Source organism: Ricinus communis, chromosome 3 (assembly GCF_019578655.1).
Source record: "Ricinus communis isolate WT05 ecotype wild-type chromosome 3, ASM1957865v1, whole genome shotgun sequence".
Lineage (NCBI taxonomy): Eukaryota > Viridiplantae > Streptophyta > Magnoliopsida > Malpighiales > Euphorbiaceae > Ricinus > Ricinus communis.
Genome location: NC_063258.1, coordinates 30,223,473 through 30,246,918, shown reverse-complemented (window position 1 = coordinate 30,246,918; position 23,446 = coordinate 30,223,473). Strand labels below are relative to the sequence as shown.

Sequence of the window (23,446 nt, the reverse complement as noted above, 5' to 3'; positions counted from 1 at the left end):
ATCAAGATGCATAGAAGAAGATCAAGTTCGAGATATTTTTTTCATCTTCTTCTGTTGAACTGTTCTTGAATCATATTTGAACATGCTGTGGTTAAAAAGGTGCGCTGTTTCCAAGAAAACTTAAAAGACTCTACTTTATGTATATTCTGTATGCATACAATGCATATGGCAGCTGTAGCCTGTAGTCAAGAACATCATCTCGTACATGTACACAGTTCAGATTTCCTACCAAGAACAACAGAAGTAAAATAATTATAGCCTGAAGAAAACAGGCTTCCGGCACTTCAATTTCTTGTTGATTATCAACTTCCAAGCTTGTTTAAATGAGACAGCATAGGGCATAAGAGTAGGAAAAAAAAAAAAACAGAGAAAAGAACAATTAACCTACAAATTTAAATTTATATATGCCAGAATGAAGTTGGATTAATCATCTCTTTACTTTTTTTTTTTTTTTTGCAAAAGATTTCAAACTCATGTGAGAGTTCAAATCTAAAGTTTTTGGACAGATCATTCAAATATTATCCAGTGGAAGAAGTGTAGGCAATTTAATTGATACATAGAAATGACATCAATAAATGATTATGCAATTTTTAAGTTTAGAAGATTTTATGCAAGTTTAATTTGCTATAATACCCATTAAGATTCTTTAGTTATTCAGGCTCTATGTCTTTAATGCCATAGCCAATCAACCTAACAACTCTCTTTTTCTTTATCTTTTATAGTTGCTTCTTAAAATTCAATTTTTCAATAACTTATTTACTATTGTATTTGGTTCAGAAAGTAGAAATAATTAAAAAAGTAAAATTAATTTTCTAACTACAAAATCACATATAACCACCATACTACAGATGTGTCATGGTTAGAAACTGTCTGTAATAGGTCTCCAGTTCGTGAGCCACCTATCTCCAATAGTAAAATATCAAATCTTACATAGTGATATCAAACCGGCCTATAAATTATAAATAAAAAATTAGCCAAAATAAGTCCTCAGCTATCGGAAGTCATTGGAGGCATTGATGATGAAGGATTATCTGAATACAGGTCATTGTAAGCATTGAAATTCAGGAACGTACTAACTGAACTGAAGAGATCGGAACTCATGCCAAGGAACTTTTCTTTCATCCTATCGAGGTGAACTCTCCAATAAATCACTTATCCAAAGATAGTGAGAAGTGCAGTGAAGGACCCAAGAACGTCTTGCTCCACATGCCTAATGGTTCTGCTTCATCTTCTTGAAATTTTTTTTTCCTGAATACCATTTAGTGCAGCGTTTCTAAAGATTCTCTATTGTAGAAAATACCAAGACTACTCAAACATGAATACTGACTCCAAGTAGAGCAGAGTTCTTTGAAAAAAATGGAGACGGAAATTTTTAAAAAAGAATCTAATAATAAAATAATAAGTTTCATCCAATGACATTTACAATTTCATTAACATCGAATCAGAGTTTTTAGCACTATGATCCTAAATTACAAGCTCAAGCTTGACTATGATACAGAGGGAAAAAAAGAATTTGTGGAAGAGAAAAAATGGTTATCTAAATCACATGGAAAGCTTAATGTCAGTCCTTATGGCAGTTAGATTACCTTTTCCCTGTTCTTGCATTTCCAAGGCTAGATTGTAATAGTTTAGTCAGGAACATACAACAGACAAAATTTCCAACAATGCCTTGTTTGAGGGAGAAAATGCAACTTCGTACTGCACAGCAGGGAAAACTGACCAGAGCACAACACACTCTCGAGTCTCGTCAAATAAACTTGAAGCAACACTTTCACAACATCTATGTACAGAATTTAGGAGTCATGAGGTCCTTGGACAACTAGGGTAATCCGCTGTTTACCACTGTCAGAGCGGAAGCTATCTCCTTTGAATCCAATCTGGAAGTCAAAACCCCATTCAGGGATAAATTTAGATCAGGAAACAAATAACATAATGCTATGACCTACAAAATAGCTTCCTAACTCGGTACCTACCTCAACAGAACTGTCAGGTGGAAACCACCGTAACAGCACCCCTAGATGTGCCACGGCAGGGATGAGCTTGAAAAGCAGAGGAGTTGTTACCTGAAAGTATTTTGTGCAAGTAAACACCTCAAAAAAATAAGTCAAATTTCTTCCACAATAATTATAAACGTATTTAGTTTGCTAGGCAGATGAATTGCCAGCAATGACACAGAATAAACCAGACCAACAGGTAGACACTCATAATCCCTCCTCGTAACTCAATTATCATATTGATACTTCTTAAAAGCAAACAACAGAAAAGAGATAAATGTCACCCTCCTTTTAATACCGGCATGGCTATATATGTTCCCGATGCATATAATCTCAAAGTACAGCCTTCATTCTATTTACAATAGATTCATAGACTACTTAAAGCAAATGCCCGTTATCCCATCCGGCATTGCAAGCCCACATGCTAGTTTTTCATTTTTCATAAAAATTAAGAATTACTCTATAGTTCAATACATGATTACTTATAGCCATAAGATGCATGTCCAATTGTTTCTACAACTTGTTATATCAGTGCATCCATTGTCAGATCAGTGTCTTTAGTCACAGATAGTCGGATATTGAAAGAAAAAACTTCAGAAAACATGAATGGGAGTTATTTGGCATTTAACTTCATTTCCAGGAGGAGAAGAAAAATGTAGAAGGTGAAACACAAAACAAAAATAAGCTTAACAACAATCAAAAGTGGCACCAATCAGTGATCTTAGCAAGTAGCAATCATACCAGGCTAAGAGCTGTTGTCCCCAGAAGGAGCAGGTAAACCTTCCCCTGAAATTGGCCAAAGCATTAGTTCTAGAATAGCTGGCAGCAAATTCAAATCCTCCTAAAGGTTAGGATTGAAAAAATCCTCTCTCTAAGAAACAAGTGACAAGGACCAGGGAGAATAACAGATAACATATATAACAAATTGAAATCTGCAACTTCACATTTCTCAAACAAGAGAAATATTCTTTCTAAATATCGTCAAGAGCAACAAGAGCCTAACCTCAACTAGATGAAGATTAGAAGCGCGGCTGAGAAGGATGAAAGCAAATTCCCCTATTTGAGCCAAAGACATTCCAACCTGAAGGTTTACATATACACATGCTTCCTCAGCTGGTGAAACTCAGATTTTTCTTCTTTTGAAGGAAAAGAAAAAGAGGAAGAAAAAAAAAGCTAGCCAAAAAGAAAGAAAAAAAAATCTTACAAGCAGTGCAGTCTTGCTGTTATAACCAAATCCCTTTACGACTGTTGTGATTATGGTAGTCTTGATGATCATGACTAATATAACAGATGCTAGCAATATATCAACATGGTTCCAGAGAAAATGAACGTTAATCAGCATTCCAATGCTGGAAAGGAAGAGAGCAGCAAAAATATTCCGAATGGGTTCTATCTGCACAAGAAACAATACTTATGTTTGGGACACCTCGTGAAACTTCAATTTTAGAACTAAAGAGCCTCGAAGAAACTTTGCTGCTTGGTTCATCCTGTTTATTAAATGCAAGCATATTTATTGATTTCTTAAATGCCTCAAAGAGCTTCTGTTATATCATGGTTCATACTTAGCTGTTGTTTAGAATTCATAAAGATACATAAAAATATATCTCTACCATTTCCAAAGATAAATATGCACATTAGCTATAGCCTTACCTGTTCTAGCGTATGTTGAGCAAGGTCAGTTGTCGATATCATTACCCCAGCAGCAAACGAGCCCAATTCTAAACTTAGGCCTAGCTTGTCACTACACTGAAATGATACGAAAAATTAAATAAGAGCGCCACTGATTAAGCAACATGAATAAGTTTATAAGAGTGTCAACTTGAATAATTCAAAAAAGTTCCTCCAAGATGAAAATTGGATACAGGGCAAAAGTTAATTTGTCACTTATGAGGCTCTTTTGCTAAAGCAGTAGGTGAATCAAATACCAATCCTTTTATTTTTCCTAAAGCAAATATATTTAAGTAGCTTGCAATACCATGTAGCATCTTGGTACAGATCACTTTAGTAATCTACCTTGACCTTGCAATTCACTAATTCAAATGCTTTTATCACAGCTGATCAAAAAGTATGCTTAAAAAGAAAAGTTGTCTGGAGCTGATATCTCAACATGAAAACAGGACAGAATGGAAGATAGCTGATTGGTACTTAAAGTACGGCATAAACAAGTAGATGCATAAGTTCTTGAGAAATCAAGAATAAGTAAATAGAACAAACCCAGGCTATAAGTAAGCAGAATGCTACTGCTGCTAATTGGTAGAGCTCATTGGTCTGCACAAATAAAATTACTGTCATACAACAACGTAATGAGGCTCATTTTCAGAATCTTAACTTTAAAAGACTTTTAGGTCTTCATTTAAACCATTACCTGTGAGGATAGGCTCATCATCAGTTTAAGAAACCGAGGAACACAAGTACGACATGATATTGACAAGACAGTTAAAAATGCAATCAACACCACTAACCTGATAAAGAAAAGAGCAAAAATATTACAATAGATACAGAGTCAACGTAAAGAAATCTTCTAATGGAACAAGGGAGGGACATCTTGAATAATCATTTACAGGATGCTCCTACTTACCAAATCATTGAGTAAGCTAGCAAAGTACCCATTTATTTTTGAAACAAAACTACCCAACAACCTATTTTGTTTTTTGTCTAGGAATAATTGTTCACAATTTATGATTTTCACCCAGAGTTCTCTCCACCAGGTGGGATGCTGCTATTTACCTAGTTGGGTACAATGTAATGCTCCAAACACACTACAGTTCTATCTGCATTCTTCCTCTAAACATAAAATTCTTACCATTATGGAATTAATGGTAAACCAAAAATCAAAATATGAGTCCAGGATATTAAATTAATTAGCTAACAATCATTTGACCAAAATCTTTTACCAAACTATACCAGGACACATTCAATCAAGAACAGTAGAGCATGAGAGACGGGAAGAGAATGAGAGAAAGGAAAAAGCTCTTTCTTTAAAACTTGAAAATTTCAATTTCCACACTTAAATGGGTAATACAGAAACAGCTGCCTAATTTAGAGACATTGCTCACTTGCCCAAAGAGTGGATAACTTAGTAGATCCTGAATTTGTATATTTGCTAATTTCAGGCAATTGGGCTGTCTGTCAGCCACATAAGAAGAAAAATCTTCTCCTCGATATTTAGCCAACAGCAAAGTTCATACTTACAATTTAGTCATCGACATCACTCCTTGAAGAACACCAGATGTTCCACCAAGAACTGGGAGCAAAGCAAATAGCAAACCAACAGCACAGTCCTGGGTGGCCAAAAATTTCTCAAGCTCAAAAGTAATTGTTTGAAACAAAAAGGGAAAAATGAAACTACACTTTTGAATCGATAACTTGAGTACAAGAAAGTAGTAAAATCCCACTAACAGAGTGGATCCAAGGTAGCAGGATCACTACAAGGAAGAGGAACTGACTACCTGCAGAATAAGGGTGCCAATGGTTACTTGTCCATGAAGGGCATTTGTAGAATTCTTTTCCATCAAAAACTTCAAAACCTGGGCAAAATAATCATGACTCACGAGCATTAAACAATAAATTTGTGCATAAGCGCACAAGTGAGCGTGAGTGTGATTGTGTGAGCAGGAAAGAAAAAAAAGGAGTGCGTGACACATCCAAAGAAGGTCTGAATTACCACTGCTGTTGAAGACATTGAAAGAAAAGCACCAACAAATACACCCTCCGAAGGCTTACCACCACATAACTGCAAACAGCATCCAGTCAGAACTGCAGCATTTAGAATGAAAAACTTTGCATAATATGCCCTTTGCGGGCTTGCATCATGTGGCTTGCTAACAACATTTAGAATGAATTCCAGCATAATGTTGCTCACTAACAACAAACTAAATGCGAGATTCAAGGATGATTGATTAAAATGTTTTAACTTCAAAACACTGTAATAAAATAAAGGCTTCCATTTGGCATCACATGATAACAAGTTGCAAATAAGCCCAAGACAAGTGCAATTTCTGAAGCACCATGCAATATTTGGGTTTTGATCCTATTACCACGCCAACTACTGATAATGGAATCTAAGAGCCAAAAATATATCAAACAGTAAAGCAAAGTACAGAAGAATGAGACTATTATACAACTTTTTTATACATGCACTTCTACATGTAATTTCAGTCTGCCATCTTTTGTTCCTGTAGATTTGATTGAACACTAATTGCTGTATGCATGAATCAAGGTGGTTTCTACTGAAAAATGAAAGTAGCAAAGACAATATTGACAGAAAATTCCTGAAAGAACTGAAAGAAATACCATGGCAGTAATTCCACATAGGAACATAAATAAAACAATTTGGAGAAGACCTCCTAGAACAGCGACCGCTCGAACAACTCGAAGCTGAAATTGAAGATGATCAAATTTGAGTTGCAGATCAGCAACAGTTTAAGAAGCAATAAGAAGCACAAGAAAGAACTCACTTTGCTTGTTGAGAATTCCAGGCCCAATGCAAAAAGAAGAAAAATAACACCAAATTGAGCCACTGTCTCAACCTACAGACATGAGCCATGTGAAAGGGAAACTAACATGACCAATCAGAAAGTAAGACATGGCAAGACTACAAACTAATGAACATTTTGCAAAGAGATTACCAATTTAAGTCATTAAAACATTAAACAAAATGTAAATAACACATTCATTTAGCTACTATTACAAAAAGAGCAAAACATTTGACTATTGGCCTCTAAAACTGCAGTCAATGCTCTCAACTATACTATAACAGTTTCAACATAAAAGCAAACTCTGATTTTCTGCTAATGTCAGGTACACAAATACATTAAACTATCAAATTGCATAGAGAATCAGAAAGTTGAGCCTAAGAACTTCTGATATAAACTGAAGCAGTAATAATCCTAACATGATAACAGCTCAACGTTTGCTGCATCAAGGACTTTGCAAAATATTTTATACAATACTAATGTAAACAATGTATCGTGCAGAAAGCGGACTTAATGAAAGAAAGTACTCTTCAATGATTTGTAGTTAGTAAGACACATACTTGGACCATTTCGCTAACAAAGCTGAAACCTCCAGGCCCAATAACAGATCCCGCCAGCAAATATCCAGTAATAACCTGTAAAGTCCACTTTAGAAACTGTTGACGAGAAACAATATGCTCACATTGCTTAGAGAATGGCATGCGCAGACATTTCAACTATATTCTAGCATTGCAGTGTGTGATTAAGTAAGCTTAGATCAAATATGATCAGACCGGTTGTCCAGCACAAGCAAACGCAATGCCACCACAAGTTGCAGATACAATGACGACAACCAAATCTGATATCAATCTACAAAGCAATAAGTAGATAAGTCCAGATCAGCTTACCAGCTACGTACATAAAAATCATTTAAGTGGAATACAAGAATTAGGAAGTCTACCTCAAGTCTAGCTGCAGCACTGGATATTTTGATTTAAAATTAGATATGATGAAGACATTGTCCTGAAAATAGAAAAGAGGATTTAGTTTCAACCATAGCAATGCTGCAAAGCTTCTGATGAGATAATCTTACCTTTCTGTCAATAAGTGTTGGGGTATCTTCAGCACCGTTATCATTGTCCAAATTGAACACATGGTGGAGTTTAAATGACCTACAATAGGACTCAGAAAGGGAGCATCTCAGACAATGTATCATAACTCATATATCTTTTAAATATGCTAGTCAACTTTAGTATTAATAAAATAAACAAAGAAATCTAGTTTTATGAAGTGGGATCTTATACTTTTCCTCTTTCGTGTCATTTTTCTTTGGTTTAACTCTGGCAACAGTTTCCAAAACTGCCTGAGCAAGGTAAAAGATATAAAGAAGATATGATCAGCAAACTTCAAACAGAAATATGATAAAAATGAACCTAGAAAAGAGGGCATCGATGATCTGAAATAAGGCATGTTTTCTTGTTAAGGAAACCAGATCAAACCTTCCCCGAAGAACAAATATATGATAGCAACAAAGTGAGACAAGACACTGAATCAGTGCCAGCATATCTCAATGTAGCAGGACTTAAGATCAGAAATCGAATTGCTTATATGTCAGAAGAATGGATCAGTATATTAAACATAACAATGAAAATTCTAGTTAAAAGATTAAAAACTGTGAAAACTTGAACACGGACCTATAAAGTAACTCAATCACTAAAACCATTATAAACTGTCAAACATGAACTCGGACCTACAAAGTAACTCAATCACTAACTATACACTTTTTATTTTATGCTCTTACAGTCATAATTCAATCTTTCGTGTCATAGCCACTGTTACTTAAAATTTGAAAAGAAATATCACTGACCTGTTTCTCAGCTACACTGTTATTGAAGCTTCCAGAATCAGTTGCTGCAAAATAAGAAAGAAGTGGGAAAGAGAATGGTCAGACCTATCAAAATTAAATTGCTAGACTGTTATTAACTTTAGATTTGCAGTTGCAAACTGTATATGCTTTAGCATCAGTTAGAGCATTAAGAACTAAAAATCGTTATCTGAAAATTTTCAGTTCTAGAATCAAATTCAATACTCCGTTTCACTTCATAATTAGATTCAAAATCAAACTTTATTAATCACTGCCCAGCGAAGTCAATGCATCCTTACAAGTCGTTCAGATCTTAAATACAGTACAAAAAGATATACTTAACCTGAAAGTTTAAATAGATAAAATGAAATCTCAAAATCAAAACTAAAACAACTTAAGTTATCAGAATTTCAATTAAGCTGGATTAATTAAGTTAGTAATCTATGGAAAATTTTAAAAGATTAAAAAAAAAAAAGAAGGAAAAATAGAGAAAGAGAGAGAACCGTCGTTTTGTTCATTTTCAGATTCAGGAAACTCTCTCTGAAGAGCATCGTCAATGATTTTAGCGAAAGTGCCTTCTTTAAGTTTAGATAGAGAGGCATTTGAGACAGCTGTATCGTTGCTGGTGAGCTCGAGCTGATCTGACTCCGCGAGTTCGTGAGCAAGCGAGAACGAAGCGAAAAACAGGAGAAACAGAATGAGGCAGCGAAGAAAAAGAGTTTTCATCAACATTGCAAGATTTAGACAAATGTAAAATGAAGCAAAAGTAAATAAAATATATTAACTGCTCTCGATAATGACGAAGAGCAGCAGTGAACTAAGTAGAGAAGAAAGAGAAACCAAATGAAGGAAGAAGAAGAGAAGAGTCAAAATAGAGTCTTAATAAATCGAGCAAAATAAAGCTAAGCTATAGCCTGGCTTTCAACTGCTTAATTGTAGCCCGCACAAGGTTAGATACGTCAACCGCAATTATTGTCCACGAAATTATGTCATTTTCTTTGTTGTGGTTTTAGTTGGGTTTTAGTTTCGTAAATCTTTCTTTTTATCAATTTTGTATAAAATAAAAAATAAAAAATTAACTAATGGTGTTTTTCATAATTTTAAAAATTAATTCATTATATGACATAATAATAATAAAAAGGTTAAAAACTTTGAATGTTTATATATATATTTTTGGAGAAACTACAAAATAAAACCATTTTGTTATATAATTATTGTTGAGTGTTGATGACATATATCAGCAATATTATTATCATTTCAGCTTCTTTTAACAAACGAATTAATAAACCTTAAAAGTACTTAAAATCATCACAAAATTGTTAAAAAGTAAAACCATAATGTCCCTTTTAATACTTTAAAGGTTTTTCTTATAGTAATATGAAAACTCTATAAAAACAACTTTATTGTATTAGAGTGAAATTTTTTATTTGTAGCAAACTTTAATTTTGATTGTTTCTGATTTTAACACAACTTTATTCCAATATCTAAAAATAATAAATAAATAATATTTTTCAAATGATATTTGATGCTAAGTCGTCTCCGATAAAACACTGCCACATTTCAGACCAAATGTATTGCATATTAGAGACAATGATTTAACCAATACTTAATATTATACTTATTGTTTGGTCATATTCATGGTGCTGATGAATGTTTGATCCCTTACTGCATAAAAATAGAAACATCTCACATGCTTATACAATATATTTTGGTATTATGAGATGGAATAAGGTCCATAAATATTTGGTTTTATTTTTTGTACTTTGCCCTATATATTTTGGTAATTAAGAGGGGGACATTTAAGTTTCAGTTTAAGACGAGGGACTTCGTCTTAGATTCATAATTGTTAATGTAGTCATATAACGGTTTACCAACTAACTTTAAATGGGAAGATGACAGTGCGATTTGACATGGGACAATTATTTTTTATACTGTAATTTTGCTTTTCTTTATTACTTTTATTCTAGACGAGAAAATTTGAAATTAATTTTCTTTTATTTATAGAAAAATCCAACGGATAAACTACACAATAAAAAATAATTATTTTTTTATTTTTATTATAAAAATATAAAATTAATATTCATATTAATTTAATTGAAATAATTTATAAAATTTTATAAAATTTATCTGTAAATGTAATATTTTAAATTTAGTTACAATAACAAAATAATATTATATATAATTAAATTTATAAAATTATTTAACATTAAATTAAATTCAAACAAAATAAATAAAATTTTCAAATAAATCTTTCTTTCTATAATTTTACACTTTATAAAGCTAAAATTTTACCGTTTCATCTAATTTTTTTTCTTATATTCTTTTCTCTAATTTGTTTAATTATAAAGTATTCAAACACAATATTTGTTTTAGTTATTATTAAACATTCTAAATATAAAAAGTTTATTTGCTAATGAATTCTATTCTAATTTGAATATATTTGCAAAGGGAATAAATTCCTTAATAAATTCAATTTACTAATTTAGATTGCTAATAATGCTATTTTTTATTTAACACATGCTACCTTTACTCCTTTTGAGTAAATGGAAATAATTTCTTTTATTGCTGAAATGAAAATAATTTCTAAACATATGTTGAAAATGCTTTTTGGACGTCTCTGGAAAAATATAAATTAAAAATGACATTTAGAAGGACTGTTTGTTTGCGTGGAGTTTGGTTCGTCATGGGGTTAGTTCCCATTTGAAAATAAAGAAATAGGGTAAATCACAGAATGCCAATCTCATCAGGACAAAAGTCTCTGGATTTATTCAAGAGAAGTATTTATAGAGTAGTAGTAGTAGTAATTAAAGAGGTGAATTGAGATCTATCATATGATCTTGATCGATGTCAGATTGAAGATTTTCTACTATGGCTTGCATACCAACTGTCTTTGTTCTATTCTTATTTTTAACTTGAATTATTTATATTACTTCCTTTTGCAAATACCTCAAGTCCAAACAGAGATAGAGAAAGGGAGTCTTCTCTGCCTTGATCTTGTAAATTATCGTTTCTTTTGCGAAGGAACTATCTTTATTTTTTAATACCCATTACCAAAGGCAAGAGAGCTAATCCATACCACTGTAGCAATAATTTCATATGCATCACTGGAAGCTGGCGCATCATTGACTCAATTGCAACCAAATACCACTGTAGGACCCTCGAGTTGAGTTTTGCCGACATTGATAGCAACCCCTCACCAGGCACCAGCTACCTTATATTCATTGTGCTTCTGTTCTAGTTCTGATGAAGAATTTACCGTTCCAATCTTGACGGACTAGGCTGATATCCTCTTCTCAAATCAATACCTCATAAAGTCCTTTTCATCTTCTAACATCATGGTTTCATCATAATTCCCAAATTTAACAGCTTATTGGGCCAACATTTCAAGGCAAAGTAGATAGTGTTTGGCTCACTAAGCATCCATCGCGTTCCTTTCAGTTTATGCAACTGTATATCGAAATACTTGGGAGGAAGTTTTGACAAAGCTTCATCACAGCTGAGACAATACTTGCATTTTGGCTTCTTGGATCATCTGCACAGTTGTGAAATCTGGCTTTCGTCTTGGTCATTATTGATAAACTCACCACTAAGTTTCACCACGGTTCCCAAACTTTTTATTTGTACTAACAAAATACTCGCTGTTACTGATACAACTTAAACTAGGTTTGAAAAATGAGATCAATAGCAATGACTCTCTCTGAAATTAAACAGTGAAGCTTTACCATGTACTCGGATGATTACAGCATGCTTACAAGCTAAAACTGATCGATATACATTATGCTGTTCTCTGTAAAAGACCCTACTTTGCTGGACACATTTTTCTTTTTAGCTGCCTACTTATGTTCTCACAACCATCAGAATAGTTGTGAGCAAAACAGGCTCATTATACAGACAAAAATCCAGAAATCTATGCCAGTATTAGCTGTGCCCATTTAGCCTCTCATGAGTAAAGCAACAAAAAGAGAAAGCAGTTCAATATTTACCTGGAACTGTTTAGATCAATCAAGCACTTTCTCGAGAGATTTACTATAGAATCTGCAATAACTCTGGCACTGGTCTTCATATAACCACCTGAATTAAAATAAGGGGCAAAAGAAATCAAACTGTCATCTCCAAATCCAAGAAGCTCTAAAGATTTGAATATAATCAGTCGAACATAAGAATCAGAAATAGATTACTGAGTCAATGATACAGAACAAACTCCGCAGTGTTCAAATCTATTCCGACAGATAAAAAGAAGAGAGGTTCATTTCCTCTTCACAGCTACAAAAGAAACCTAATAGGTCACTGGATAGAATGTTACTTCTTTCCAGAGAAAATAAGGAACTAGTGAAAACCCCAGCTACTTGCCAATTCAACGTACTACACATGGCAAAGATGCTTGTAGATCTAAAGGACCCAAGTGCTGTGCCTCTGCAAAGTTTCAGGTTTCATATGTCCAATAAAGAAATAAATTTTCTGGGACCATTATGCAATTCAAGCAACTGTTAATTTGCCTTATATGATGGATGTAACAAAGGGGTACTTCTCTGTGAGTAAAGCAGAGTAGTTTAAGTGACTGAGACTCAGTCCGCCAAATGGCAAAAGAAAAAGCACAAAGATTAACAGATACTCCTTTGCTAAGAGCCAAGCCTCTAAATTCACAGGCTGCGGAAGTTAAAACTTTAGACACCTAAGTGAGCACAAACAAAAGGTGCACACAACTGCTGATATTGTAGACACTAATTAGCAGACATTTAGGAAAATCTCAGGACCTGATGTCAGCATGACAAGAGGGGCATTCTTTTCACGGGCAAACCTGAAAACCTTCTCATCCCTAGCAGTTATTCCATCAGGACTAATCTGCACCAGGCAAGCATAAACATAATAAAGTTTTCATCACTGCTTAGTATCCTTTATGATAGTAGAAAAAACAGGGTACTGCAAATTTTCCATGTATGAAATCAGCAACATCATAAGCTTAAGTGCCTCCTTTCCAAGAGTCTTTCTTCCTTTTAACCTCTCACCAAATATTAAACCTAGGGCTGAACACGGATCTTGGATTTTCCAATCCGAACTGAAAACTGCTCTGACAAATACCAAAATAGAAAGAATCGAAAATTTTAGTACCGAACCGCATCGAACCAAAAATATTTTTACTATTATGATATAGTATTAGTTACTTAGCGATAATCACACCAAAACCATAGCAAGACCGAATTGTGAAACCGATTTTATTTTATATGATAAAAAAATAATTATTAAATGACTCTTCAAAACAAAAGTTATTAAAATAATTTAACCAGCTTGTGCAAGTAACAGAACGGCACCAAATAATCGGCTTGTACCTAATTGAAAAATTGATTCAATATGCCATTTATATCTGGTATGGTTCTGGGCCCTTTTAAAATGAACAAAGTTTGGTATGGTGTTAGTTCTTTAATGATAACCGTATTGAATTGATTTGTGCTCAACCCTAATAAACTTGTAGCTTTTTTGCATCTAACATGTTTACACTTCCATCAATAACAACTGGAAAGGAAATGGTATCGATACAGTTGATACAAGTCATCTCCTTGAACTACTTGCTGAAATTATTCCAGAAAAAATAAAAGCAAGGATTGTAGATCAATTTAGATCATTGTTTTCAGTAGAAACAAATACACATGTTAGTACCTTTAGCCTGCCTAATGGATCTCCATCTAGGATATCAGTGCCAGCATTATAGACCACCAACTCAGGATCAAACTTTTGATCAGCAACCTGTTATTCACATCAAATAATTGTTAACTTGTCATACTGAAAGCATTTAAACTAAAAAATAAGAAAATACTGTAGGAGCAGACCATATCACATATATCGCATTTAAGAATATGAGAGTACACAGAAGTTATTCCAGGCCCCAAATGCGGCAAAGAGGTGCCAGATGAAAAATGACAAGCACCTAAATCCTAATTAAGGCAGATAAAGTAGAGAAGATAAAAACTGCACATGGCACGTGAGTGCTTCTCTTAGTCAATAGGATTTCCTTGTTAAAAAGCACATTTAGAAGCTCATCTTCAATTTAGATGGAAAAAACATTAATAGGAGGCACAGCGTACTGAAGTGAAGCAGGTAGAACTGTATACCTCAAGCGCTTCATCTAGTTCCCTCAAGTACTCATCTGTTCTGGTCCCACTCTGTTGAATTACAGGAAGAAATAACATAAAATATTGGAACAAGAATGGAAAGAACAAAGAAACAAAAACTATAACCCAGATAGAAAGCTTACCGCTATTTCAACCTTCTGATCAATATAGTTTCTGGCTTCATAATCCTGTCAAAGAAATAATCAAATGGTAAGAACCAATAGAGTAACAGTCATACAGAGTAAACAGATCATTTTTATCTGATGATAGCAGTGATGTTGAAACAAATGAAAGCCATACGAATAGGCATATATATCTCTTAAAAAGGAGGAAAGAAAAGAATAATCCAAGTTTGACCATATGCAACTTACCAATGGATATATTCCAGGGTTGTACATATCCAGAATATAGATCCGGTCTTCCAGTAAAAACATCAAAAGCAATCAGTCAAATCAAGAAAGAACATTAAACTCAATAACCATGAGGAAAAGTATGTAACCTTACTGTCATCATAAAAATCCATTTCATGACCATTCCCTTGATGCGCATCAAGGTCAATTATCATCACCCTGTAAGTTGTTGTAGATAATGAGTACAAAAGGCCATCCATCAGAAGTAATTGTGACTGGAGGCTCAATTACCAATATAAAAAGTTTATTGTCTCTATTTCATGTGAGCTGCATTCATTACCTTGATATTCTCAACCGGACAAAGGCAAAATGTATGCAAAGCGAAATGTCTGCATAAGCACAAAATCCGCCTCCCTTTCCGCTAGAACAGTGATGGAACCCTCCCCCAACATTTATGGCCCATCCTCGCTCTTTTGCAAGCTTAGCTGCTAAGATGGTTCCTCCTACCTGAAGTATAATTAAATCAGAACATTCTCAGAGACTAAAAACTTGTATTTACATATAGGAAACAGATGATGATTGAACCTGTTTGCGAAATGGGAAAAGAACTTTCTGCTGCACAAGACAATTAGGAAATAAAGAAACTGGAGGAACCTGTATTATCATACTCTAAATCAGCAACTTAAAAAGAGGGCATGCAGATTGCAGCTGCATGATCTATAAAACTACTAAAGCACATGACAAACATGTATTCATCTCAAAAAACTAAAACTCATATTAAAAACTGTACCACGCTAAAATTTCTCTTGAGATATTTGATTGGACACATTTCATGCTAACAGATCCGTAATATTTAATACAGACTGGTAATCAAGTAGAAGAAGTCAGGCAAAAGGAAGAATCAGCACATCACCTCAATTATTGTGGCAACATTTGCACTGCTCCTTAGACTACTCAAGTATGACTCCAAATGGACCTGTTCAAGATAATTAAGAATCAAATAATTAACATCTGTTACACACCCTTATCCATTATCATCAATAATTTTGCATCAACAAGCCTGTTTTCATCACTCGCCTTGCAACAACAAGCCAAGCATAAATCAGCTCTGCTCTTTCCCTACATCACTTATTTGTTCTTTCAACAAATTACTAATTACGACAGCCATGTCTAAAAGCAACAGATAAAGAAATTACCACAAGGAGATCATCCTTTGAAGCTTCAAGAGGCTCAACAATACTATTTTTGTCCAAAACACCCTCCGTAACTAGAAATCGACATACACGGCCCCATTTCGACGAATCAAATGGATGTCTACATAATATCAATATTAATTTATTTACTAACTCCAAGTCAAAAAAGCAATACAAACCAAACAAAAACCTAACTCAAAACAAATCATTATAATTATAATAATAAAATAGTTAATAAAAGCTCTTACAGCTTTTCTATGCCAAGAAACGATATATCATAAGCCGGCGAGTAAATTATCGGAACCTGTTGAGTTTGATAAGAAATACATAAATATTACTAACAGAAACAAACTCAATCGCAAATTCCAAAAAAAAAGAGGAGTTGTCAGTATAGGGACGAGAATGACCTTAGAGAGAGGGATGTCGAAATAGAGTTTGCTTGAGATGATACGATTCCGACGGAGAGTAAGAGAATCGGCGGTGGTTGAAGACGACATTTGGCGAGACCGAATATAGCGATGAAGAATGCGAGAGCTTAATGGTGGCGACTGTCAATACAATATAGACTAGAGTATTGGCTTACCATAGTTTCCAAGTTCACTCGGCGGTGATTGTTATGGCTGGGAACGTCATGGATACCTTTGGACTTACAAGTGTCCAGTGTGTAGAAGAAGAGACGAGGAATTTAATAGAATCATTGCTCATAACCAATCAGGCAAGTCATAGTGTCATAGTTTGTAACAGACAGATTTCTTTAGTTAAGAGCACTAAATTTGTGAGTTTAGCATAGTGAGTTAGACTTGCTTCAAAATTTTGAGGTGTTGAGTTTAAATTTATTCAAAGAAAACGTACATCGTTCATTTACGGAGTTTAAATTAGGACGGGGATGAAATACTTTCTTGAAACTTGAATTTGTATTCGAGGACTAATTTGAATTATTTTAATAAATAGTTTATAATTTATATTTAAAAGCTAAATGGATCTAAATTTTAACCAAAATCGATAAAATTAATGAGAACCGTGTTGACGATAGTTTCAAAAAATTGATGATGTTAGTAAAATATAGACAAAACAATTACTAATTTTAATTTTTTAATAAAATAGAAAATTGATTTTTAATATATAAAAATAGAAAAATTTAGTTTTCAATATTAAAAATTAATATTTGTTCAAATTTATTTTATTTAATTAATTTAAATAAAAAATATAGTAAATATGTTCATAATTTTTTTTAAAGTATGGATTTATTTAGCTTTTAAACAGAAGTCCTAGACATATTTGTTAAAATAGTTAAAAATAAACTTATTTGATTCTAAGCTACAAATTTGAAGAGATATTTGGCCATTTATCCATTTAAATTGTATGAAGTTTTCAGTAATTATATATATAATTACTAAGTATTTTAGAGATTAAGATTGATAAATATATTATTTTAGTCTTTTAATGAGCCACCATGTTATATGAAACTTATAGATGAGTATATTTTCTAAAACTTAAACATTGAAATACAATTATAAGAGAGAATAAAAAAACTTCTATAATAAATAAAAAATCAAATATAAATAATCTAAAATAAAAAAGATAAACCAACTACGAAACATATATAAATATCTATTTTTAGTGCATACAAATAAATAGTAAATAAGGAATGAAAATTAGCACAAACAAGTAGCTCCCATCAGTAAAACTGGTAGCTAAGAAAAAGATACAACACAGTATGATGCAAGAAAAAATTGAATGAAAAATTTAAAGAATATGTTGAAGAAAAAATTATTTTTCTTTTATTTTAATCACTAGAGAAAATTTTAACAGTTGAAAAACTTTTAATTAGAGTAATTTTTTACTTTTTTAATCTCAGATTATAATTACTCATAAACATAAGTATATAACTAATTAAGTATTAGATAATGGAGAATATAACCTTAAATAAAAAAAAAAAAATGATAGCTCTAATATTGTGGGTTTCGTCGGATTTAGAAGGGCAAAACTATGAAGAAAAATGAGGATCGTAATGAAGAAGCTTGATCATGGCAAAGAAGGTGCTCCTTTAGGTGCAATGTAATGGTTTCAACCACAATCACTTAGCTCAAAGATCGTCCAAGCCGAGTCCTGGCAAAAATAGGGGGTTACAACAATTGCCCTAGGAGAGTCATTTCTAAATATACAATTAAATGATAAATGCTAAATATACAATTGAATGTGAGAATAAAAATGATGTACAATGTGAAATGCAAATGGCAGTCTTTTGAAAAGAGAATGTTGATAAGAATGAGAATTTGATTGGAATTTGAAGTTTTATCAATTTGATAATTGTTTATGATAATTAACAACAAAAAGGGTTTGACTGGTAGATGGGAAATAATATAATTATAGTTTTATCTCTACTCCTTGTGATTTAATAATCAAGGGACTGATTGATTGATGAGCAATGTATGTCCGGATTTATAATCTCAAATTTATTAGATTATTGCATGATACAGACAAAAATTTGGGTTATCACTTGACAAAATATAATTTAAAATTAATTAAATAGTTATTAAAATAAACCCACCAAAATAGTTAGTGTAGTTAACCCTTTCAAAAATAAAATAAATAAAAAAATAGAGTTTTCCAAAATGATACAGGTGGATTAACTTTTTGCTATATAATTAATCATTAGGTGTTATTTACACTTTTCCCCGAGTATAAAATTACTATCCTTATTTCGATCTAATGATTGCATGTCATTATTGGTACTTAGCGGCCAATTTAATTATTTTATTTGCTTAGGTGTTTCGTGGCCAGTTAATTCTTAATTAACATTATTGACAAGCGTGGTAGTGATGCCAGTTAAATATTGGGATCAAGAATTTACAGGTTCATATTATAGGTGATTATTCATGCTCTTAAATATTTAATTCATATAATTTCACTTGAGTTTTCATCTGCATGAAATAATAATATTATGCATTGTTTATGTTAGTCAAAAAGTTTGACAATTAATTAGGTGCTGCCTTATCTTTTCTGCGATCATTAAGTCGGTATACAATTAAATAGCAAAAATAATTGATATCTCGACATTGAATTTGAACTTGTCATTTTGTCAAATTTACTTATTGTGTGATTATTCAATTAAAATAACACTTAATGCTGGAATCCTCCCACCTGCTGAATGCGTGAAAAATAACACTGATGTGCAACCTAGTAATGGCAAGTTCAGGGTGCCTGGGACTCTGAGCTTGTGGTGAATATTCGTATTTGTGCAGTGTGTTGTTGGCAGCTGAATGTTGGGTTGCTGTTCGCGGCCTTCCTGTGGCTTGGAATGGCGGTCGTAGGCACGTTGAGCTTGGGGACAAAGTTTTGGTGGGAATTCTGATTGAGCAGCAAAAGAAATTCAGCTGCAGCTTCGGTTACGGCTTTTAATTAGAGAAACCAACCATTTGCAGCCTTCCTGGGACTGGGCGGTGCATGTTAAACACATCTACAGAGAGGCAAGGCAAGTAGCTGTGCTGACTACATAGCCAGTATGGGTATCAATATTAGTCTGGGGTTGCCAATGCCATTTTCTTTCAGTGCCTTCTCGTACCGTTGTTGCGTTGATGAACCAATATGGGATTGGTGTATCCTTTTCTAGACTTTGTAGTACTAGATTGTTCTGAGGCTCTTGGCCTCCTTATAATGGAAAAAATAAATAGTTTAGGCGTTAAGGAGAATCGTGTTGTCTTGGAATAAATTTATCAATTACCTTCTTAATCAAGTTTGTGGTTTCAATTAAATTTAAGTCGATTTAATTTATATTTTTAGTATATATATAAATTCATATAAAATTTAAATTTATATACATATATATATAATATTTATTTAATATCCAAATTTAATAGTGCATACCATTAAGTTATATTATTATTCATTTAATAATTTTAGATTTTAATTTTTTTGCTTAATCTTTTTTTATATTACTTTTCTTAGTTTAATTGCATTATTATAGTGTGTTTTTTCCTTAATTTTAATTTCTATTTCTTGTTTTTGTTGATATTTAATTTATTAATTTCATAGAATCTAATTATCAATTACCTTCTTAATCAAGTTTGTGGTTTCAATTAAATTTAAGTCGATTTAATTTCTATTTTTAGTATATATATAAATTCATATAAAATTTAAATTTATATACATATATATATAATATTTATTTAATATTCAAATTTAATAGTGCATACGATTAAGTTATATTATTATTCATTTAATAATTTTAGATTTTAATTTTTATAAATAGAAAGGGGAGATATTGTTTAGATGAGCCACCGTAAGACCTATACTTTTAACTCTATGAAAATTTAAGAAGTCTCTAACTTAAGTCCAACTTAAGTCCTGAGGACTAAAAAGTATTGTTGATAAATACAGGTGCCAATTAATATATTAGGCTTTATTAAAGCAAAATTATTTACGGCAACCCCAAATTACCTCGTATTCTTAAGGAGCGTGTTAACTACAACTATCCTCTTTATTTTCCACCCACCATTTCCTTGTAAACCATAATTTGCTAACATCATTTCACCAATTATCCAGAAACACAATATTTTTACGCAATGTCACCTTATTTGGCTACTTCTTTCTTTTGCTCACCAATAACTCGCTACTGGAGATAGAGATAATAGATTAGTTCTCATGAATTGTCCTCATGGATTTCTCCAACAATTCTTCTGTATGTTCTAGTTATTTTCTTTTTCTATTCTATTATTAAAGTGTTTCGTGTATGTTTGATAATTATGTGCATTTTGAGGACATTTGCAGGGATCGAGTTCTTTGTCAATTGGAGAGCGGATCTGCGCAGCGTTACTTCCATTTGCTGCGTTAATAGAGGTTTTGATAATAGCAGTTAGTAATTGCTTTGATTATCGACCTCGCTTTAAGAAAACTGTTTGCCGTCTCGATGATTTAGTTCGCCTTTCTCATGAATCTCGATGTAATTATCTCCTCTCTCTCGCTTTTGGATTAAATTTTCTTTTTTAGCGAATAGTTTCTAAATGGTAACGATGCAGTTACTGTTAACGAACTGGAGGCATTGTACGAGCTCTATAAGAAATTGAGTTGTTCTATAATTGACGACGGATTGATTCACAAAGTAATTTTCTTCTTCTCTCTCTCTTTTTTTTTTTTTTTTCTGTTTAAGGAATTTTTGGACAATTTTAATTATTTCTTGGATGTCATTTATTATTATTATAATACTTGAAAGAATCCTGTGGTATTTCAAGTGGTATGTAACTTACTGCCACATTTGTGTTTGTTAATTTGTAGGAAGAACTTCAATTAGCATTGTTCCAAACTCCATACGGCGAGAATCTGTTCTTGGCAAGGGTAACGAACTGGAAAATTTCTGTTTATTCTTTAAATGTGTGAGGATTGTAAACATCGTTTCTCCAGTTGAGATCTTGATGGCTTTGTTTGGGATAAATCATGTATAATAGCATTACAATTTTGGTACGCTTTCATTCTTTTAAAATGCTTGTTATTTTCAACTTGTTAGAATTGATTTATAGCAAATATGGACTTCCCAAACATGAGATTTGATTAAATACAGTTCCATTGGATTAAATTTATGCAGTTTTAGGCTTTCCAAACAAGGGGATGGGATTTGAAATGTGACTGACAGTTGTACTAGCATTTGATGGATTATGATTGTCTCTTATTGATAAGCTCTCATTTGAGAGAAATAAGTAATGCATTTCAGGGATGTGAATAAGAACTGGCCACACACACACACGTAGAGATATGTATTTAAGTGCTGATATTTGATAGAAATTAAGTTCCCTTAACAGATATGCGAAAGAAGCCAAATGATAAAAACTATGCGCTCAGGATTATATATGATAGCTCATTTATCTTTTTGGAAATAAGTGATAATGTGGATTTCGAGCATTTTATTTTTGATGTTTATCCTAATATTGTTTTGTCATTTCTGTTCCTTTTCTTTTCATAAAAGGTTTTCGATCTTTTTGATGAGAAAAGAAATGGTGTCATTGATTTTGAAGAATTTGTCCACGCGCTCAATGTGTTTCATCCCTGTACTCCTATGGAAGAAAAAATTGATTGTAAGAGTTCACTAATGATTATTTGTTTCACACAGCTACTTCCTCTACGGTCTATTTCACCTCTCTGCCTTTTAATTTATGCAGTTGCATTTAGGCTGTATGATTTGAGACAAACTGGGTTTATTGAGCGAGAAGAAGTGAGTATATTTTGCTGATTTTTGTTCATAAGCAATTTTTACCAGAAAGGAACAAGCAACATGATTTTTGTTATTTGTACCAAGAGTTTTAACTGACTGTCCTCCAAATGATTTCAGGTCAGGCAAATGGTGATTGCCATTTTGATGGAATCCAATGTTGATTTGCCGGACCAATTACTTGATGATATTATAGACAAGGCAAGCAGTTAAATTTTGTTTTCTTTGCTTGTGCTTGTTGAATCTTCTGTATCAATTAACTCATAGCAGTCAGCACCTTCAATCTCCCTTCAGACTTTTGCAGAAGCCGATGCTGACAAGGATGGTAGAATTAACAAAGATGAATGGAAAGCTTTTGTGGTAAAACATCCTTCTCTGTTGAAGAATATGACCCTTCCATATTTAAAGTAAGCAATGCGCTTCCTTAATTTCATCCTACTTGAATCCACAATGCTGTTTTGACCTCTACATTTACTTAAAACTGTAAAATCGACCATTAATGCAATAATTATCCTGCAGGGACATAACCACTGTATTCCCAAGTTTTGTTTTCCACACGGAGGTTGAAGATTGAATCTCAAGCTTTCCCTAGCCTTTATAAAACAAGTTGTTTAAAAAGGCACTGTTTACATAAAGAACCGCGCTTTGCGGTCAGCCAAGGATTTTGGTTGAAGGTTTTATCCATGTCAGAAGATTCAGAACTGTTTTCCGCTGTCTATGCTCTCATTTAGCAGAAGCAAGAGAAGAGTGATAGCTTCGAAGATCACGGATTCTTTATCATTGATCCGTCAATTATTTAGTATAGCATTTCATTTTATTGAATTAATTGAGCACCCATCTGTACAGTGAGAAAAAAGCTTCTACTATTGCCTCAAAATTTTGCATTTGTTAGCCTTGGGCTTTCTCCCTGCAAACTAAAGCTGCTGAATCTAGTGCGAAATTTTCACATTTGGGCAATATGTCATCTACTTATAATATTTTAGGAATCAGTTTAATTTATAATTAGCACTGAAATGCATTTTTCAAAGTTATTACTCATTTTTCAATCAATATTATATAATTTTATATTATTATAAACTCTCTTAAACTCATACATAATTGAAATTTATGTGATGTCACATCATAATAATGGTGAAATGTTTTCCACATAAATTACTGTGCAGCTAGAGTTCTAAGTAATGCCTTGTATTTTTATTTTATTTCTGGAACATAATTGATGCTAGTATAATTACTTAGAAGAGGAGACAAATACATACAGCCTGCAAAAACGTTTCTAAATTGA

General features: G+C 32.8%; 3 protein-coding genes across 5 annotated transcripts; 1 reads left to right on the top strand and 2 right to left on the bottom strand.

Moving 5' to 3' along the window:
• Positions 1-790: 790 nt before the first annotated feature.
• Positions 791-9,211, bottom strand: LOC8275607 (K(+) efflux antiporter 6). 3 transcript variants are annotated; one of them, XR_007215170.1, is made up of 21 exons: positions 8,816-9,210; positions 8,316-8,359; positions 7,753-7,811; positions 7,542-7,620; positions 7,410-7,471; positions 7,243-7,318; positions 7,030-7,104; positions 6,452-6,523; positions 6,288-6,371; positions 5,659-5,727; positions 5,444-5,521; positions 5,187-5,275; positions 4,360-4,456; positions 4,209-4,262; positions 3,645-3,740; positions 3,199-3,387; positions 2,998-3,075; positions 2,736-2,780; positions 1,974-2,063; positions 1,587-1,877; positions 791-1,248 (listed from the first exon to the last, which is right to left on the bottom strand). XR_007215170.1 is itself a non-coding variant. In XM_048372113.1 (20 exons), exons 1-20 carry the CDS (start codon positions 9,042-9,044, stop codon positions 1,794-1,796), a joined length of 1,749 nt encoding a protein of 582 aa, XP_048228070.1. In that variant the 5' UTR covers positions 9,045-9,210; the 3' UTR covers positions 1,370-1,793. The 3 variants fall into 3 exon arrangements, 2 of the variants coding, with proteins under 2 accessions (XP_048228070.1, XP_048228071.1); XM_048372113.1 differs by lacking the exon at positions 791-1,248 and having other exon boundaries at positions 1,370-1,877; XM_048372114.1 differs by lacking the exons at positions 791-1,248; positions 6,452-6,523 and having other exon boundaries at positions 1,370-1,877; positions 8,816-9,211.
• Positions 9,212-11,052: 1,841 nt separating this feature from the next.
• Positions 11,053-16,779, bottom strand: LOC8275606 (histone deacetylase 2). The gene is given in 15 exon segments (XM_015717657.3): positions 11,053-11,861; positions 12,296-12,383; positions 13,067-13,154; positions 13,968-14,054; positions 14,420-14,470; positions 14,563-14,607; positions 14,791-14,837; positions 14,924-14,988; positions 15,110-15,276; positions 15,355-15,423; positions 15,683-15,745; positions 15,966-16,083; positions 16,211-16,266; positions 16,370-16,487; positions 16,489-16,779. Coding segments are annotated over 15 exon segments (1,356 nt in total). The 5' UTR covers positions 16,668-16,779; the 3' UTR covers positions 11,053-11,746.
• A 3,655-nt stretch (positions 16,780-20,434) lies between these two features.
• On the top strand, positions 20,435-23,121 carry LOC8275604 (calcineurin B-like protein 10). The gene is made up of 9 exons (XM_002516405.4): positions 20,435-20,643; positions 20,733-20,904; positions 20,981-21,063; positions 21,237-21,296; positions 21,922-22,030; positions 22,115-22,167; positions 22,285-22,365; positions 22,459-22,571; positions 22,684-23,121. Exons 1-9 carry the CDS (start codon positions 20,620-20,622, stop codon positions 22,736-22,738), a joined length of 750 nt encoding a protein of 249 aa, XP_002516451.1. The 5' UTR covers positions 20,435-20,619; the 3' UTR covers positions 22,739-23,121.
• Positions 23,122-23,446: the final 325 nt, after the last annotated feature.

Coding starts and splice junctions, on each gene's coding strand:
- LOC8275604 (XM_002516405.4), top strand. CDS start 20,620: ATGGATTTCTCCAACAATTCTTCT. Junction 20,644..20,732: donor ATTTCTCCAACAATTCTTCT/GTATGTTCTAGT, acceptor GGACATTTGCAG/GGATCGAGTTCTTTGTCAAT. Junction 22,572..22,683: donor ATGACCCTTCCATATTTAAA/GTAAGCAATGCG, acceptor ATTATCCTGCAG/GGACATAACCACTGTATTCC.
- LOC8275607 (XM_048372113.1), bottom strand. CDS start 9,044: ATGTTGATGAAAACTCTTTTTCTTCGCTGCCTCATTCTGTTTCTCCTG. Junction 6,524..7,029: donor TTGTTAGCGAAATGGTCCAA/GTATGTGTCTTA, acceptor TCATGTCTGTAG/GTTGAGACAGTGGCTCAATT. Junction 3,741..4,208: donor TCTGCTTACTTATAGCCTGG/GTTTGTTCTATT, acceptor GTATCATTTCAG/TGTAGTGACAAGCTAGGCCT.